Raw genomic sequence first — 20,774 nt, 5'->3', positions numbered from 1 at the left:
TGCAAACCCGGAAGTGTTCAAGTTTGCGAACTTTTTTGGGAAGCTGAATGTGCTCCAATTTGAGTGCCACGCTTCTGTTTTGAGTGTTATGCTGAGGCCTGTCTGTTTTTGCTATTAATTTTGCGTTTTTGTGGCTCTTTTCGTTTTGTTTTTGTGACTGTGTGGAACCCACTTCAGCTACTGATTGATTGGTTGTGTGACTGCAGTACATTGTTTATTGCTCTCATTTTATGAATCAGTGGTCTCGTTAGATAGCAAAACTCATGTGAAATTGCTCTTTTAGGGGTTGTTTTTAAAAGTCTGGAACGGATGAATCCATTTTGCATTACTTTCTATGGGAAAGCTTCCAAATGGATTCATTATAAGCTACAGGTATTTTCACGTTTGCTGCCTTACTGTTAACCACGTCAACAATGTAAAGACATGCGTTGAGTCCCAAGAAACTGAGGATATTTACCTTTAAAGCATAATCTTTGCCACTTCCAACATCCTGAGCTTCATATACAAAAGCAAAGCCACCTAAGGAGAGAGAGAAAAGGAGAGATGGTGGTGAAACTTAAATGTTTCTAGTAAATTAAGGCAATCTAACACAAGCACGGAGGGATCGCCCAGGAGAGAAAGCTGGATACACGGTGCCAGAAAGGGCTTGAACAGGTGCAAGATGACACCTTGAATTCAAGACAAGCAACACAAACAAACAAACACACCAGCATTAAAGCTTCTATTGTTCATATCTAGGAATTGAATTGAAGAGGAACCAGCAGGAGAGTACAGATTCAGCAGGAGAGTACAGACTCCAACAGATTTGTGTTGTTGTTTTTTTGCATTTACATCCCACCTTTCTCTTCAAGGAGCTCAAGGTCTTGTACATGGTCCCCCCCCCCCCCATTTAATCCCCACAACAACCCTACAATGTAGCTTAGGCTGAGAGGCGGTTAGCTTCATAGCCAACTGGGGATTTGAACTCTGGTCTCCCAAGGTGCTAGTCCAACACTCCAACCCCAGCGCCACACTGGATGTCAGAAAGGAGAAACAGCCTAAACGCTGCATTGCTTGTACTAACACTGCAGGATACCTCCTGAATCAGAAGATTATAAAGAGCTGAAGAAATGTCATATATTTCAAAAAATAAGGATAGAAGCTATGGAGGGGTGTGTGGGTGTGGGTATCTCACGAGAAAGTGTGTGTATCTCAGAGTTTATAGACCAGGAAAGTAGACAAATCACAATTAATATGAATTCATTTAGGCTCATAATATAACTGTACCAAGGGAGATATTGTGGTTTATTAAGGCTGATGTTTAAGCATGCGATCCAAATTCGCTCACAGATTACAGTAGATATAATATACAGTCGTACCTTGGATCTCGAACAGCTTAGTTGCCGAACGTTTCAGCTCCTGAACGATCGAAACCAGGAAGTGAGTGTTCCGGTCTTTGAACGCTTTTTTGGAAGCCGAATGTCCGATGGGGCTTTCGTGGCTTCCAATTGGCTGCAGGAGCTTTCTGCAGCCAATCAGAAGCTGCGCTTTGGTTTCTGAATGTTTTGAAAGTCAAACTGACTTCCAGAACAGATTCCGTTCAACTTCCAAGGTACGACTGTACTTGTATTGCTCCGCTCTTCTTTCACACTATGTTATAGTCTTGGAACATTTCTAACAACAACAACAACACATAAGTTACTGCTGAGCCATGATTCTTTGCCCCTGCTTTGAAGCATGAATAATCAGCCAGAGCCTCAGCTGCCACCATCAGCAAGTCTGCAAGACCTCCTGCCTGCATCTCCCTCTTTAATTGCAGGCAATACCAGTGGCAAAGTGTGGGGGAGGTACAAGGCGGTTGCCCCAGGCACAATGTTCTTAGGGGCGCAAAATTTCAACACCCATTGCTGCCTCAATACAGCTGTGTGCTTCCATCGCTGGGCTCCACTGAAAAAGGCTTCTCCCTGCAAACCAGGAAGTGACCTCTCCAGACAACGGAACGGCTCTTCATTTCTTATCTCTACAGCTGTGATCTCCTGGGTGAAGCAGACGCTGTTAGGCAGTTGAATGTGCATGTGTACTCCCATCCGTTTCCCTCCCACCTCACTCCGCATGGCCCCGGGCACTGGCAACCCACGCTATACCACTGGCCAATACTAAAGGGTCCCTGGGAATGCATATGCACTGCAGCACACACTAGAGTGTCGAGCTTCTCTTCGAGCTAGAGCTCGATTTGTGGCACGCTGACAAAAACCTTAAGTGGGACTATTTTAAAACTGAATGCTGACAACCTGCCCTTTAAAAGCACATCGCTCACCGACCAAGGAGGCTATGATTTGAGAAAGGATTCAAGAACATGATTAACTGGGCCCAGGTATTGTAATTTGCTATCATAAGCACATGATTTGTACTCTCAGACTGCTGAGTGGGTGATTGCAAAACACGAGCTCTGAACAAAAATACGTTCCATGTTGACAGGAAACACTCCCTGGCTGAGTCATAGGTACAACTAAGTCACAGTCAAAAGTTTCTTTGCAAAATTGCATCTTATTCCTGAATCACAGTGCTGCTTCATTTGCAATTCCAGCAGTCTCTTCCTGGAATCCTGGTGTGTTTTAGACTGGTTTATTGTGCACCAACCCAAAACACAAATAAAGAAAGTTTCAAACTCTCACAGATGGCACAGTCTTCAACTAGATTTTGTGAATTGTTTTTAGGCAATTACTGAAGACCTTGCTGCAGTCAACTTAAACTATGGTGGCCATTTTTTTTAGTTTACTGTTGTTTTAACATTTGCTTAACATATTGTTTTAATACCTGATTCTTTTATCTTCTATAACATACGAATTTTTAGATATTTATTTTGCTTTTCTCTAGTTTCTGTCTCAGGGTACCTCAATGTACCTTACGTTTATTTATTTATTTTGTAGAAATGTGTGCTTCACAGTGATACCAGACCTGGTTAGGACAAATATTATGTAGAATATATATCCTCTCATGATCTATGTCCTCTGTTTGTTAAAGCTTGCTCGCAGTTTGGCTGGCGTTCCAAGAGATCATGGGCAAAAACCCTACCAAAAAAAATTCAAGGCATGAAGTCCCTAATGCCTCAGGAGCACAGGAAGTCCGGGCCTGGAAATAAATCAAAAACCTGCCACACCACAACAATAAATAACTTAAGGCCGGAAGAAGGAAGAAAGATGTGTTCTCTTGATACTTCCACTGCCTTAAGAAATATAACTGTCATATATTATATATAGAGAGAGAGAGAGGGAGGAGTGGGGTTTTGCTAAGCATTAAATTCCCATAAATGGAATAGAATGACTATGTTGAATTAATTGTCAAAGACGGCTTGAATTATTAGCAAAAACGTGCAGAGGGTTATTATTGACTGAAATCTTACAAGGTCCACCTGACGTCAACTCCCCGCCAACACCATTTTAGCTAAAACAGGCCCTGCTTCAACCTTCTAGAAACAATAGTTCAGAGACTGGCACAAAAGTTAAACAGGCTTTCCCTGTCTACCACACAAAACCAGTTTGAAACCCATATCGTGATCTCAGTTTCATAATTTCTGACCTGGCAATATATCACAAATCATGATTTGTGTTTGTGGGCTAAGCAGGGTGGGTTTGATTTAAATCAAATCGATTTAAATCAAATCGATTTAAATCACTAGTCAGTATGACTTGATTTAAATCTTTTTTTTACAGAAAGACTCATTCTTGCTGGTATAATGTTAACATTTACAACCAGATGAAGGTTTCATTTTTTGAATAATAAATTTTCAGAGTAGTTTTTACAGTTATATCAAAAATTGCTGATTTGATTACACTATTAGAAATACATAAACAATTATGAAATTATTGAGAGGTTTTAATAAGTTAACTGTTTCTTTTTGGACAACTTTTCTGCTTACTATTGGAAGGAGAAAAATAATCATTTCCTGAACAACAATTTAAACAATTTATTTAACTAAAACAAAAACATTATAGCATATGTATCCATGTTTGTTAACTGATGTGGTTAAAAGGTTTTTGGGAAAAAACTTCAGCACACATGAAAAGCTTAAAACAAATACTTTGGACTGTAATGTAACTTAAACAGAAAACTATCTGTAGAAAGATTTTTCCTCCAAAAGCATTTTATTTTACTAATCCAATTAAAATTTAAAAAATCTGATTTAATTTTTTTAAAAAATCCGATATATTTTTTAAATCACTGATTTTTTTCCAACCCTGGGACTAAGGAAAAATCACAATGTGGGAAAAACTGTGAAGCAAGCCAATGCATCTACATAGTTACATCCTTACTTCAAACACTGCTATATCGATATATTGCGATGTTTAGCTGGTGATATAATGCAATGTTGAAAGCCAGGTATCACCGCTTTTGTACATTTGAAGGAGGGCTGGCCATAAGGTTGCTTTTGGACTAAAATGAGATATCTTGATGAGGAATAAGGTTTCAACCAGACAGAACATCTTCCAGAGGAGGCCTCACAAAACAAAGGTCCTATGACTACTAATGTGAGCATCTCACTGATTTTGGATGGTGGATGTAACTTCAATCCTCAAAAAAACTTAACAACTTTGGTCGGCCCTCACACATGTTCACTTCATCAAATCTGGCCCTCTTTGAAAAAAGTTTGGGCATCCCTGTCCTTAGGCTGTGCCCACAATACACCTTCAAAGCACAATTTCGCCCTCAAATAATTCTGGGCACTGGAGCTAAAGGGCTGGTGGGATTTCTAATTCTGTGAGATGTAATACTTTGAGGGAAAGAATGTGCTTTAAAGGGTATGGTGCTTATACAGCCTTAGTAATTTTCATAATGCTTCTGGGCTTCCAGAAGCAAACATCACCAACCAATACAGCACTTCAGCCTTCTGGCCTTGATAAAACCACGCCATTTGGAGTAAACCAGCTAAACCACAGCCTTACAAAGACGGTGCCAAAACTTGCATTTAAAAGAGTGCACAAACCTGGCACAAATAGCCTCAAAAAATGTAGCTCTGTGACATTCTCACACCTACGCAAAACCGAGGAAGAGCCCATATCACTCTCTCATACAAAGGCACTCTGGGAATTGTACTGAACAGCCGGGGTTTTAAAGCCATCAAATAAATAAATCTATTTATTTATTTATAAAGTCTATAGCAATGTTGTTCCTTAATCAGGCTAATATAACAACTCTAGATTTAACACTAAAGAATCCAAACTACCTTGGGATTTAGTTTATGAGGTGTTCTAGCGACATGGTTTTCAGGTTTAATACACACATAATTTTGGCTCAAGGAGTAAGGCAGCTTGCAGTCCGAGACAGGACTAGCATGATTCCCAAAAATGCGACCTTTTCCTCGTATTACTGACCAGGATGCAGAAGAGGTGTGGAGAGAGTCTCTACCAAAAATTGGGCATCCTCAATTCATGCATCAACAAAAATAGACACTCCGTGTGTGTGTGTGTGTGTGTGTGTGTCCATCAACTCACAGGTTTTTCACATCACAAATATGTTTCTAAGGTCAATCTGCCTATAGAAGCTGTTATGCAAGAGAACTGCCTTCAGAGAGTTATACAGTGGTACCTCAGGTTAAGTACTTAATTCGTTCCGGAGGGCCGTACTTAACCTGAAACTGTTCATAACCTGAAGCACCACTTTAGCTAATGGGGCCTCCTGCTGCCGCCGCGCCGCCAGAGCACGATTTCTGTTCTCATCCTGAAGCAAAGTTCTTAACCTGAAGCACTATTTCTGGGTTAGCGGAGTCTGTAACCTGAAGCATATGTAACCTGAAGCGTATGTAACCTGAGGTACCACTGTAATCTATAACCATGGTATTAAACTAAGGGTTAGTTCTCAGCTAATCATGGTTTGTTTGGAGTGAAACAAGCCATGCTCTCCAGTTTGGATGTAATACCTAATTTGTTGCCCCCGTTGGTTAACAGGAAGCAGTTAAAAAGCAGGAATGATCCTGGCATTCACAGGCACTGGAACTAAGAATAAACTTAAGACCTTTACGTAGCTATTAATGCAATGGACAGGGGCAGGAACCTAACAAAACTGAGTACATTTGTATGCATTTATGGTTTAGCATCCAGGCACCAAGCCAAAAACACAGAAAACTAGATTGTTGCAAGGTTACAGAAGCAAGGAAAATGTAGTCACAGTAATCAATTCAACACCATTTCCATAAAGTAACAGAATGTAAGCTCTCTCTCAGAAGAGTTATAAAAATGAGTGAGATGAAAACTGTTACCCATCTTAAGACTTGAAAGCAGATGTGAGAAAGAAGCTCTCTAGTTTAAAAGTGTCCCCTTGTGTCTAGCTAAAATCCAGAGACTTTTAAGATCTGGGCATAAATTACTTCTCAGGGAACAAAACCTCTCTACGCATCTAAATCTAAACACCCACTGTTGTCATTTCCCCCCTTGTAGCTGAGAAATTATAATTTCACTCCTTGAGACACCTTAAAATAACATGCCAAAATCCTGAGAATGAGCACAGGATTATTTACTACCATGGAACTTCCAAGGCTGATGATCATTAAGTGGGAATGTTAACCACATGCAAGTGTTCCTCCCGTTCTCATACAAAGCCCTTAAACAATTCGTGCCAAAAGATACTGAAAGTTGTCTTGTGTTCAGAAGCACTACTGATTCATTCCATACAAAAGCTCTAAAGCTTTAAGCCAGCCAATTTGACAAGACTGCAGTGAGCTTTATAATTGACTCCTCTGCTTAAGACTGTCTTGCCGCTTGGTATTTTTATACGCCCATCATAAAAACCACCCTTGCGAATGGCTGAGCAGTTTAATAGTTTTTGTTTATCTTCCATTTCACTACCTGCCATGCAAAAAGGAAAGCAGGCAGCTAAGAATTAGTTAGATCAGAAGCTACTTAAACCTACTATTGTGTATCTTCCCAGGAATTTGGGGAAGTGGGTGGGTGGGAGAATTTATTTATTTTTTTCAAAACAATACAAATTATTCTCACGGAAAAAAAGAAGCTGCTTGAACAGGGCTCAGAACAGCTCGGAGGTTACTTCATACATATCCTTAAATCTACTCGCGGAACAGCATTGTTTTAATCTGTTTAAAAATGACCTTGACAGATTAGAGAACTGGGCCAAAACAAACAAGATGAACTTTAACAGGGAGAAATGTAAAGTATTGCACTTGGGCAAAAAAAATGAGAGGCACAAATACAAGATGGGTGACACCTGACTTGAGAGCAGTACATGTGAAAAGGATCTAGGAGTCTTGGTTGACCACAAACTTGACATGAGCCAACAGTGTGACGCGGCAGCTAAAAAAGCCAATGCAATTCTGGGCTGCATCAATAGGAGTATAGCATCTAGATCAAGGGAAGTAATAGTGCCACTGTATTCTGCTCTGGTCAGACCTCACCTGGAGTACTGTGTCCAGTTCTGGGCACCACAGTTCAAGAAGGACACTGACAAACTGGAACGTGTCCAGAGGAGGGCAACCAAAATGGTCAAAGGCCTGGAAACGATGCCTTATGAGGAACGGCTAAGGGAGCTGGGCATGTTTAGCCTGGAGAAGAGGAGGTTAAGGGGTGATATGATAGCCATGTTCAAATATATAAAAGGATGTCATATGGAGGAGGGAGAAAGGTTGTTTTCTGCTGCTCCAGAGAAGCGGACACGGAGCAATGGATCCAAACTACAAGAAAGAAGATTCCACCTAAACATTAGGAAGAACTTCCTGACAGTAAGAGCTGTTTGACAGTGGAATTTGCTGCCAAGGAGTGTGGTGGAGTCTCCTTCTTTGGAGGTCTTTAAGCAGAGGCTTGACAGCCATATGTCAGGAGTGCTCTGATGGTGTTTCCTGCTTGGCAGGGGGTTGGACTCGATGGCCCTTGTCGTCTATTCCAACTCTATGATTCTATGATTCTAATGGCTTCTTCTCTGCGTTTTATGTCATCACCGCAAGACAAATTTTCTGGTCCCCTAATGTTCACATAAATGGATTGCAATGGTTTGTGAGGACAGTGTTAGAAACTCATAATGTAGAAACTACATTATTCCTCACTGTTATTCAAAGGCACTTCAGATTCCAACATTTTTTAGTATGCCAAGAAGCTTAAAACTGAAGAATGTGGAGATATAAAGAGGCTTAGGTAAAACAGTTTAAACTAATACTTCTTATTCAAGCAAGCGTTCAAGTTCAGTCTAATGCAACAAGCCAACACCAAGAACACGGCAACGTGGGATCTATGCTATTTAAATTATTGTGCCGGCAACTTCCTCCCCAATGAATAATTCCAATTCCTTTCCCAAGTATCTATTGGGTTGGGGTGCAGTTACAGAAAGATTCATATTGCTATTGTAAAGATTTTCTATTGTAGAGAAAGCATCACAGCTCAAAGATTCTAGGGTCCGTAAAAGAAGCCATAATACAGTGGTACCCCAGGTTACAGATGCTTCAGGTTACAGACGCTTCAGGTTACAGACTCCGTTAACCCAGAAATAGTACCTTGGATTAAGAACTTTGCTTCAGGATAAGAACAGAAATCACGTGACGGCGGCGCAGCAGGAAGCCCCATTAGCTAAAGTGGTGCTTCAGGTTAAGAACAGTTTCAGGTTAAGAACGGACCTCCGGAACGAATTAAGTTCTTAACCCGAGGTACCACTGTAGTGTACAAATTTCAAAAAGTCCCAGACATACACAAATCCAAGACAGCTATATTTAAAAAAAGACTTTACCCCCATTCTGCAGAGACTGAGGGCTTTTGTCAAGTTTCAGTGCTCCTAGATGGTTAGCGCAATCTGAATTCTCTACTTCATATAATGCTAGAATTTGGGACCTCCCATTAAAAAAAAAGAATGTTGTGAATATTTGCTGATCCTAAACCCATTTTACACAACTCGTAACTAGCTTGTGGAAATTATAGCCACAATATTTGCTAACTACCATTAGCATAGAATTAAATTTTCAATAAAAAATATGTTTAAAAAATTATACAAACTCACAGAGACAAGCCTGTCCCAGACATATCCACCATGACTGCTAATTGGGGGCTATAGGATGAGAAATGTGTAGCTCTGGACATGAGAGGCAGTTGAATCATCAACAGTGGATAGCAAATGCCCTATTTGTGAGCTTCCCAGAAGAATCTGGCTGCAAACCACTGGAAACTTGATGCTTCAATGGACTTTGACAGGCAGAAAAGGAGGATTCTCCAGCAGTTGCTAACAAACCAGAGAGCATATTAAGGTCTAGATTTCTATGGCACACTGGCTTGCTATTGCAATCCACTTTGCTGTGTCTTCCATTGTAGTTCCTTGACATCTTATACATCACCGGAAGGATGAAATGCACTATCATTTAGGCATACTTCACTAATTGCTGCGTTCCTGGCACACCTTACTGTCCGAGTCACATCCTTTGAACCCTAACCCACTAGGACATTTGCATATCAAGAATCAATTCCCTCCTCCTGGACAGAGCCTTAAAAAATTATCTGCCAGTCAACTTCCTGCCTTTTCTCTTTTAAGACTGGAAAAATATCCACTTGCAATGTAAACACCAGGTACTTGGTAAAGCTTCAGGATTTCTGTCATAATGAGCAATGAAAGTTCTTAGAACTTCAAAAAATTACTAGATTCTGACAGCAGCAGTCAGATCTAAGTTTCTAAAAGCATAATCACATTAAAGACTCATCTGTGTGTATGGGGAGTGTTACACCACTTTAATAATAATATTTTTTCTCCAAATAATCTTGGGAATTTGTGATGGAAATGCTTGAAGGACTCAAAGCAGAGATAAGTTTAAAGTTACAGCCTAAGTGTAGGGAAAACTTTTGGTCCTATGAACTTCAGGTGAAGGGTGGAATAATAATAATAATAATAATAATAATAATAATAATAATAATAATAATAATAATAATAGCAGCAGCAGCAATAATAGATAGTGCCAAACTCCCATCAGCCCCAGACAACATGGCCAATGGTCAGGGATGGTGGGAGTTGAGATTTGTAGTTCAGGAACATCTGAAAAGCCAGAGGTCTCCAACCTCTGTTACAGCCTTTGCTTCCTCCTGAGTTCAATGCCGTTTTCTACCAATTTCCTCCTCTAAATTTTTGTCCAGATCTTTCCAAGACTTAGTGGAAGGCAATTACAGCTACATGAAAGCATCAACATTTCATAAAAGGTCAAAGGGACCCCTGACCATTATGTCCAGTCATGACTGACTCTGGGGTTGCGGCGCTCATCTCGCTTTATTGGCCGAGGGAGCCGGCGTACAGCTTCCGGGTCATGTGGCCAGCATGACTAAGCCGCTTCTGGCGAACCAGAGCAGCACACAGAAACACCGTTTACCTTCCCGCCGGAGCAGTACCTATTTATCTACTTGCACTTTGACGTGCTTTTGAACTGCTAGGTTGGTAGGAGCTGGGACTGAGCAACGGGAGCTCACGCCGTTGCGGGGATTCAAACCGCCAACCTTCTGATCAGCAAGCGGTTTAACCCACAGTGACACCCGCATCCCTTCAACATTTCATAGGCCTCCCCTAAAAGATCTGGAGATGGAAAGCGGCAATAACTTCTCAGAACTCATCAGTAAGATAGCAAGCCAAACAGCTTGAGACAAATTGCGAGTCAGAGATATAGCAGACCACAGATACTTCTTAGGAACCCCAATACATTGGTCTCAGTGAACCCACATAGCTTGAGGGAATGTTTTAAAACACCACCCTGTCCACAATGCAGATGTATCTAAAGACAAATGAACACAAGCACCCTTCTTGCTTCTGATTCCTCTCCTTTCTTCGACAGTCTTAATGGTGGTTAAAGAGTTACATCTGCATCAACCTTACCAATGGTTAACTAACATTAACCAGCATTCCATGGTAACCACGGTTTGAAGGTGGTTTGCAAAACCTGGTTAATGATAACCCTGGCTAAGAGGGAATCTGGCCATGGTCATTGTGGAGAAAGGGAGGGGGAATCTGAAAGCATAAGAGGGGCCTGGGAAGTGAAGAGACAAAACATGTGGCCAGCTCAAAGGATGGAGACCAGAAGCATTACAACTGCATTGTGCCTATCTGAACTTTCCAAAATGAAACCCAATGATAACTACCACAGTAACTCACCATAAAGTTAGCACGGGTGAGACATTTTTATATTTTCCATCGCTGATTTTTAAACTGTCACCCTTTTATAAAACGTGCTGTCAGGAGACTGCAATCGGAACAGGAGAGGGGGACAGGGGAATACAGACAGCCTCCGATGCTTCTGAGGAGCAGCTCCTCGTCCAGCGGTGGGGAAAGCCACACTTCCAGTGGAGCAGAGGGGAAGGGGGTAGCCAAGCGAGGGGAGGGCTCGAAGATGCTACTGAGAGCCCAAGCACCTCATCTAGCCCGGCCGGCCAGGAAACAGACATGCCGTTTCCATCGCCCAGCTTGCACAGAGGGGTGAAACGCAAGGAGGGGAGGCGGAGATTTGGGGTGTCTAAGTTCTTATTTGGGGGGAGAAACTGGAAGGGGCCACTCCTGGAATCTGCAAATTACTGAGACGGATATGAACTTTGGGGTTCTGCCCTGCAAATAGTTTTCACCAATAAAACCTGTAAAAGACAGGTTGGAGTCCTGCCTGGTTACTCACGAGCAACCACCACCAGCACCTGACACGTGCAAGCCCCTATTTCCAAGGAATATTTTAACATATGCTCTCCTTAGGGAAGTTCACCTGGCGCCTTCATTATACACCTTTAGGCACCAGGCAAAAAGGTTCCTTTTCAGCCAGGCCTTTGGTTGATCTGATTTACATCCTATGCCCTTTTAAAATGTATTGGGGGGACTATTGGGTTGTCGTTTAGTTTTTATTAAGTATTTTGTGGTTTTATGTCTTGATTTTATTCTGTGAACCACCCTGAGACCCCTGGGTATAGAGCAGTATATAAATTCAATTAACAATAACAATAACAACAACAAGTCAAACCAGAGACAATTCAGTTGGCGTGCTAGCTCTTGCATGAATTATAGAAGTTTTGTGGAGGGTTTTGTTGTTTTTTTAAAAAAAAAACTCCATTATTTTGCATTCTACTTTTTAAGATTTCCTAACTGCAATGTTAAGAGCATCGTGTCAGCTACTTCTCTAAATAAGCTATTTTCCAAATGGCAAGCATGATTATTCCTCTGGCTGCGAGACTGGGATGGGAAGCAGCAGCTCAAACAGCTCTGCCAGAAGAAATCATGTCTTTCGGTCTTCTTATCTTGTCACGTCACATCTGGAAGAGTGACATTGACAAGCTGACATTCACACCCAACCTTTATGCTCATGACTCACCATTATTTCGATAACTTTAGCATGGCTCTACACCTGACACACAGGGACGCAGGTGGCGCTTTGGGTAAAACCTCAGCGCCTAGGACTTGCCGATCGTCAGGTCGGCGGTTCGAATCCCCGCGGCGGGGTGCACTCCCGTTGCTCGGTCCCAGCGCCTGCCAACCTAGCAGTTCGAAAGCACCCCCGGGTGCAAGTAGATAAATAGGGACCGCTTACTAGCGGGAAGGTAAACGGCGTTTCCGTGTGCTGCGCTGGCTCGCCAGAGCAGCTTCGTCACGCTGGCCATGTGACCCGGAAGTGTCTGCAGACAGCGCTGGCTCCCGGCCTATAGAGTGAGATGGGCGCACAACCCTAGAGTCTGTCAAGACTGCCCGTACGGGCAGGGGTATCTTTACCTTTACCTTACACCTGACACACAACAAAATCATAGAATCCTGGGCGTTTTCACTTTATACCGCGGGTAGAGGAACCTAAATACACATGTGAAGCTTCCTACATTCAATAAATCATTATATCAGAGATAGAGCTATCCTAAACCTCTCTCCCTCGTGTGCTATCTTATTGGATGCAAGCAGTTTCTACGTGGGAGATCATTCAAACAGCATGTCAGAAAACTAAGACAGACCAAAACACCGCAAGAAATGTTGGGCTGCACCAGCCATATTCTGCATTTAATTCTTTATTAAAGAAAATCAGTGAGCTCTCAGCTAACCCCGTTCCTCCTCACAGTAACACCCTTCTTTTTCACTTATAGAAAGGGGGCCAACTGCCCACTTTTACAATGAATAAGCTGTACTATAGGATGAGAGTACCATTTCACGCCACTGTCTATTTTTCACTCATCTACCTGCCACCCAACCTGTTGCACTTGCTCAGACATATCTGCATAATTGCCTACAATCCCTAAAGTGATGCTATTGTTAAACGCAGACTTTACCTGCTATACAAAATACAAAGAGAACTCTTCAAAATGGCATGATTCCCAACACATTTCAAAAAAATGCTTTATCACAGGGCAAGTGTCTACACTGCTTAATGCAAGGTGATCCTGAAATAACATTTTTGCATTTGCTTTGGGGTGCCGCAACGCAACAGTTTGTTCCAAGCAGTTTTTTATTAAGAAATGTAGGCATTTCCTTCCATTATAAAAAGAGTTTTCTAAACGCCCTGGGAATCGCACTAACTTGCACAGCTATCTTGTGTGACTGTTGCCTTTCGTGAAACCGAGTTTCTGTCTTTGTGTCTTTACAATCTGAAAAGAAGTTATGAACGCAACAGTAAACGAACATTTTATCACAATTTGGGTGAAAATCGGAGCAAGTGAACAGGTATAGACGCTTTGGGGGAGGCTTGCAAATCTCCAGGGTCCCAGTCCTGTTCCAAGGTGTATATACATAGTTCTGGTGGAGCAATCAGCCAGGCATATGGAAATTCAATAATAACCTGCATGAATTGAAAGGGCATCACAAGCTACACCCAACACACACCTGTGGCTTTGCACTGTAAGGTAAGATCAGTAGTGGAGGGAGAGACAGTTTACCATTACAAATCTTCCCATCAATGAATCCCTCATACACTCACAGATAACCCCTGAGTTCCCTGGAAGCCACTGAATCATGAAACTGACATTTCCCAATTTATGTTTGTTTCTGTAGTAGAGCCTCTTTTCTCAGAACAGGACTGAAGCTTCTAACAGAATTGCTATGCAACTTTTCCAGGAAGAGCAAACCAAAGGGAAAAGGGACCCAAAAAGATGGACAAATACCTACAAAATAAGTCTAAATATTCTAAAGGCACATGTCTTAACATATGACTATCATGTGAACTAGCGTGTGACTGCGGTATAAAGGCACGCTTTCCTTTCTGTGAATCAGAAAGGCATATACAGTTATGTCTTTAAGTATACATTAGAAGGACATCTCAGTTTTTAGTGTCCTAGTTAAAAATCAAAGACAAGAGAGCAAGAACTTCAATGTCAGATTAGAAATCCGACACCACTCTTATTTATTCACTTCTGCTTTAGTCCAGTCCAATTCGGATCGGGAAACATACCTATTATCAACAAAAGCAAAACTGACTTTCAAAACTGCAAACTGCCCAACTTATGAAACATAAAACACCCCCCAGCAGAGAGATAGTCACATGAATGAAGTGTCTTCTACAGACACTGCATATGTGTGTTCAAAAGCACTTCTGGAGGCATATCCCTGACTGCACTGGAATGCTCACTGGATCCTCGTTGAACAGGTTTGATCTATTTTGACACAAATGAGAATGAGAACCTGCATCTGGTCACATGAAGCTAGAGAGATCCCACGTTGCCTTTGCCTACAACTCGACCAGAAGCAATGCTTCTGCTGTGCGAAGGGCAAAATACATGGTTTGCGCTAGAATGCTTGCAAAGTGGCACCAGCCGTCTTCAACATCATTAATAGTTAACTGACACTTCTCCTGCTTAAGAGTCTGAGACGCTTGGCTCAGTGCACTTTTACAGGGCTCACTTCACAAATCTATGCCCAATCGCAGAAGCAGGCAACCTGACCAGAAGCAGATTATGCCATAGAGTTTATCCAGATATTTAAAGCTTGCTCCATCCACATATTTGCCGGGTTGTTCTGTTCAAGCTGGCAGAAAGGTAATAGTACAGGTTCTCTTCCAGGTATAATGGAGGTGAGGATCACCTTTGTCATTATTATTTTTCAAAAAAGCAGCAGGAGAGGACAGGAGGAAAGAGGCAGATGTGTCACTACTGGAAAGAAAGAGAAGAGTGTCTAAAAAACTTAATAAAAAAGAAGCATTCGTGAACCAGCGAAAGATGCCAACCTTGCTTGCGTACTTTTTAGTGGAGGGCATTGCCATATTTAAGTAGCGAGAGCCAAGCCTTTAAAATGCAAATTTTTAAACTTCAAAACTGGCAGAACATGGTACAGCAGGGAGAAGAGTTGTATCATGAGTCACTTATGATGTCACAGTCATCCAGAAGGAAATTGCAATGCAAACATGCCCCACAGCATTCGCTATCAAAACCAACACGCTTGTGGGAAGAAACAAAACATCCAGTTTCCCCCAACGTGAATAAAAGCACTTCAGGAAACTATGACATCTCTGCAACCTAACCACTACCTTCAGGGAAGAAGTCTGCAGCTAACCATCTTGTATATACATTTACACAGGGACAAACACAAAACTGAGTTAATTATTCAGGACACCTCCAATTCAGAGAGAGCTAGGTTCACAGTTGCTACTACCAACGCTGAAACAGAAACAGCAATGCTACGGGGTCACACAGATACTGTATAACATGGGTCGGCAAACTAAGGCCTGCGGGCCGGATCAGGCCCAATTGCCTTCTGGATATGGCCCGCGGACGGCCAGCACGCGTGCGTTCTTTCCCTCTCCTTCCCACGGTGGCAGAGGCAGCGCCTCCTCCCTCCCTCCTCCTGGCTTCTCCCTGCCCTGCCTAGAGGAGGAAGGGGGCTGGACTTTGTTGACACCAGCAGCAGTAGCGTTTGAGCGGTTGCCATTTAAAGCAGCCCCTCTCCGGAGCCCTTCGTCCTGCCACCGCTAGTCCCTGCTGCTCACAAAGACATAGGTAAGCAGCCACCGGGACTCGTGGTACTCTTGAGTCATCCCCCCCAAAAAAAAATTATAGTCTGGCCCCCCACAAGGTCTGAGGGACAGTGGACCAGCCCCCTGCTGAAAAAGTTTGCTGACCCCTGCTGTATAATGTGCTCTCTGTCACCACAAACGTAAGAGGAAGGGTTTACAGGCAGCTTTTGCCCCTCTATAGGTGTAGAAGAAGAGTTTGGATTTGATATCCCGCTTTATCACTACCCAAAGGAGTCTCAAAGCGGCTAACATTCTCCTTTCCCTTCCTCCCCCACAACAAACACTCTGTGAGGTGAGTGGGGCTGAGAGACTTCAGAGAAGTGTGACGAGCCCAAGGTCACCCAACAGCTGCATGTGGAGGAGCGAACCCAGTTCACCAGATTACGAGTCCACCGCTCTTAACCACTACACCACAAACACACGCATCTGACATATGTGTCAAAGTTACTCATATGCTTTACGTACTATACGCATTTGGGTATGGAAGTCCCAATAAGCAGAAGTTTCCAGACGTGTAGACATGACACTTATCCTGTGTGCATATTGCATTGAAGCTTCTGAATGTTGTATCTTCCAAACCCAAACACATCACTTGTACATGGAGACTTGTAAATAAAGGTAGCTCCAAATTGCTCCAGTGATGTTCTATGTTAGCTAAGCTAAACCAACCCCAGTATCTAGGGCCGTCTCTTCACTTTACCCACAACCATTCAACGGGGGTGGGGGATCTACCGCATAACTATCCTAGTTGGTATGATTCAGTCTGCCTTCAACAGCAACATGAAGCACACAAATAGCCAAGTTTCCCCCAGTGTTTAGCTCCATGCAGCAAAAGCTTCGCCAGGTACAGATCTTGTCAAACAGCTCCTGGAGACAGAGGAGTCCTGGCCAGAGAAAAAAAGTTGGCAAACCTTTATGGAGCTCTGTAAAACAGTAACAGCTCCTTAATAATGGAAATAGGAAGGCAAATTCCAGAAGAGAATTAAGCTGTTATAATTAAGTTGTAAGGGAATTAAGTTGTAATACGTAGACACCAAACAACTGGTAGAAAATTGCCACCTTCCTTACTGGGCCCTGATCCTAGCCAGATGAGACTCTGCCCACCATTTTACGTCCCTGCTGGGAAGAGTATCGGCCACTGAACATTGGAGCTTTTGTGAGTGGCGCTTACCAGCCCTACCTTCCTGCACCTGCAAGACCCTCCTTCCCTTTTACTTTCCATTCCTGCCAAACTTTAGATTCGCAGCCTGCTGGGAGGGCCTGTTTCGTTCTCCATTGCTGTACAGTGCCTGATTTTAGTATTATAATTATTAAGAAGAAGAAAACAGGAAGAGAAAGGTAACAAAGCAGGTGTGGGAGTTGACTTACTTCTTAAACTATTGATTTTATTGTTTGTTTTTCACCGATTTCCTGCCTTAGCTTGGGTAAAGCGTTCATTGCAATTAATAAAATGAGGAGTGGGAGGGAGAGAGACGAGGAAGAGGCTGTTGAAGGGGGGAAGGGGTGGAGGGAAAGGGGGTGCCGAGAAAGCACCTGGGGGTCACCACCTCACTCTGCCCCCCCAGCCCCCGAGATCGCCCCCCTGCGCCCCCGAAGGGCCCCGCCCCGCCTCGCCCGCCCACCTTCGGCGATGACCTTCTTGATCCGCAGCTTCATCTCGCCCATCTCCACCACCTGCCCCACGAAGTCGTTCTGGTCCCGGCTGGCGGCCCCCAGGGAGCCGGGCCCCGCCAGGAACTCCAGCGCCGACTGAAGCAGCGACATGGCCAACTCCGCCCGGCGCAGCAGCAGCAGCAGCCGGGGACTGGCGCTCCCAGGACCAAGCAGATCGCCAGGCCGGTTCCTTCGGCCGCTCCCGCTCCTGCCGCTTCACCAGCGCCAATCCTGACCCTCCGCGGCCACCGTACTCCCCGCCGCCCCCGCCTCCCTCCTCTCCCTCAGCCCATTGCCGAAACCCGTTTCCGCCAACGACGCTCGGAGGAGGAGGAGGAGGGGCGAACGCGCTCGCCCCGCCTACATTCGCCTCCTAGCTCCGCCCCGCAGCTCCAGGGGAGATTTCCCCTCCTCCGCGCGTGGGCAGGGGTTATAGAGAGAGAAAGTCGAAGAGCGGTCGGCGCGCTACCTGATTCCGGGCACCGAGTTCTTCCATGTGACAGCTCTTTAGATATTTGAAGATGGCTATCATATCTCCTCTCAGTATCCTCTTTTCCAGGATAAACATACCCAACTCTTTAAACCGTTCCTCATCAGGTTTCCAGACCTGTGATCAGCTTGGTCACCCTCCACCGTACACATTCCAACTTGTTAATATCCTTCTCAAATTGTGGCACCCAGAATTGGACACAGTAATCCAGGTGTGGTCTGGCTAAGAAGAAATAGAGCAGGATCCTTGATCTGAACACTATACAGCGGTACCTCGGGTTAAGTACTTAATTCGTTCCGGAGGTCTGTTCTTAACCTGAAACTATTCTTAACCTGAAGCACCACTTTAGCTAATGGGGCCTCCTGCTGCTGCTGCGGTGCCGCTGGAGCACGATTTCTGTTCTCATCCTGAAGCAAATTTCTTAACCTGAAGCACTATTTCTGGGTTAGCAGAGTCTGTAACCTGAAGCGCCTGTAAGCTGAAGCGTATGTAACCCGAGGTACCACTGTACTTCTATTGAAGCAGTCTAAAACAGCATTTACTCTTTTTTTGCTGCTGTATCACACTGTGGACTCATGCAAAGCTTGTGGTATACTATACAATGAAATTCAGTTAGGGGGGATTCGAGGAAGTCAATTAACAATGAAAGTTAAATTAGGTTAGAATTAATAAGTGTTTTTATTTGTTTGTTTTTTGTTCTTCTCTTTAGTATTGTAATGTGTTTTCTTTTTTGTGTTTTGTATGTTATTTCTGTTGTAAATTTGGAAAATTAATTTTAAAAAATTGGGGGGGAAAGCTTGTGGTATACTAAGACTCCGGCGCTAGATCACTTTCATATGTACTCCTGGCAAGCCAGGTGTTATATTACGCCGGGGTTTCATTACAATAAAAGTCGTCCCCTCTGTACACGAAGGAGTTGTCATTCTTGATTTTCGAGTCTATGGTCCCTATGTCACGAAAAGCGCCTCTTCCGCCAGAACGCAAGCCGGCTTCTGGCGCCCTAGCCACGCCCATCGCCCCGCCTCCTTCCAGAGTTCGAATTAGCTTCCTATCTGTGCTGCCGGCTTGCTCTGGTATTTGCCGCGCCCACGCTTGGTGTATCCTGTAGCTCTTGCTGCAACCGATGACGAAGTGCTGCAATTCTGATGATGCAATCGCATATACTCAGAGCATGGGGAGGCAAACTAAGGGCCGGGGGCCGGATCCAGCCCAATCGCCTTCTAATTCCGGCCCGCGGACGGTCCAGGAATCAGCGTGTTTTTACATGAGTAGAACGTGTGCTTTTATTTAAAATGCGCCTCTGGGTTATTTGTGGGGCATAGGAATTCATTCATTTTTTCCCCAAAATATAGTCCAGCCCCCCACAAGGTCTGAGGGACAGTGGACTGGCCCCCTGCTGAAAAAGTTTGCTGACCCCTGTACTCAGAGGGCTTCTGTAATAGTCAAGGACTCCTTCATTAGCTTCCTTACCTGCAGACCACTACTATGCTTGCTTTTCGCGGAAGTCCTATTGATTTCAATAGGCTTACACTCCCAGTAAGCGTGCATAGGATAGCAGTTCTAAGAATAGCTTCGCTGGTTTGGATGAATTGCCCCGTCTATTTCATCTTTCTGGTTCCAGCCGCCAGCTAGCTACCCCTGCATGTTCACAAGCAGGACAAAAACATCATGACCACATCCCGTATCGGGTATGGGGTAGTCTGAGGTACACTGGCACTGAACAAAGGGTATCCATTTGGGTATCATGCCAACAAGAGTTGCCAAACCTATTTTCCTCTATGAATTGCTCTAATTCTTCTAAAAAGCCAGCTAAGCTAGTGCCAGTGACTGTATCTTGTGATTCCAAATTAAAATAAAATACCAATACAGTGGTACCTTGGGTTAAGTACTTAATTTGTTCCGGAGGTCTGTTCTTAACCTGAAACTGTTCTTAACCTGAAGCACCACTTTAGCTAATGGGGCCTCCTGCTGCCACCGCCCCGCCGGAGCACGATTTCTGTTCTCAACCTGAAGTAAAGTTCTTAACCTGAAGCACTATTTCTGGGTTAGCGGAGTCTGTATCCTGAAGCGTATGTAGCCTGAAGCGTATGTAACCCGAGGTACCACTGTAAACTCAAACAGTGCACTTCAGTGATATTTTGTTCTGCCATACCATGACTGCATTCCTGATCAAACATTTTGAGTGCAATGTAGTTTGTTTCTTTCCAAAGAGTTACCACTTAACATCCTGCCTCGGGCAATCTTTCAGCCACTGCAATATCTTACTGCAGCAGGCTAAGAGAGATGAGGGGTTGTAACCTAATTCTAGTAGAGCGTATGATTTGCAAGGAAAAGTTCCCAAGCCCAGGCACCTGCTGTTAAAAGGATTACATAGTAGGCAATGTAAACAACCCTGGATGAGACCCCAAAGAGCTGCTGTCAATCAGACTAAGAAATATGGGGTTTGATGGACAAATGATGCAACCTGTTGTAAGGTAGCTTCCTAGGCGAGTTCTTCCACTGCTCCTAGTGCAAGAAAACAGGCTACTGTATAAGACTTGCCCAAATTCCCCTTTGAACAGGGAATAATTTCTTTTGCAAAAGAAAGTCATTTGGGGCCTGATCAGAGACCAGAAACCATTTCACCCATAGTTAATAAACAAACCAGAAACTCCATTCCCCATGAGAAAATAAATGCATACAAGACTCTTAATACCAGGGTCGTTGGGTTCAAGCCCCACATTGGGCAAAAGATTC

The 20,774-nt window shown here is 43.6% G+C and overlaps 1 protein-coding gene across 4 annotated transcripts in view; it reads right to left on the bottom strand.

Moving 5' to 3' along the window:
* Positions 1 to 17,822, bottom strand: part of GAK (cyclin G associated kinase) — a 78,552-nt gene extending 60,730 nt beyond the window's left edge. For 3 of the 4 annotated variants that reach the window (XM_028713250.2, XM_077921341.1, XM_077921340.1), the window contains exons 1-2: positions 17,518 to 17,822; positions 458 to 519 (exon numbers count right to left, since the gene is read on the bottom strand). In XM_028713250.2, the coding sequence (XP_028569083.2) occupies positions 458 to 519; positions 17,518 to 17,659 (204 nt within the window). In that variant the 5' untranslated portion in view covers positions 17,660 to 17,822. The remainder of the gene's footprint in view (positions 1 to 457; positions 520 to 17,517) is intronic. The other variant, XM_077921342.1, reaches the window with a different exon arrangement.
* Between the last annotated feature and the right edge of the window lie 2,952 nt (positions 17,823 to 20,774).

Source organism: Podarcis muralis, chromosome 17 (genome assembly GCF_964188315.1).
Source record: "Podarcis muralis chromosome 17, rPodMur119.hap1.1, whole genome shotgun sequence".
Lineage (NCBI taxonomy): Eukaryota > Metazoa > Chordata > Lepidosauria > Squamata > Lacertidae > Podarcis > Podarcis muralis.
This window is presented reverse-complemented; position numbering and strand designations above follow the sequence as displayed.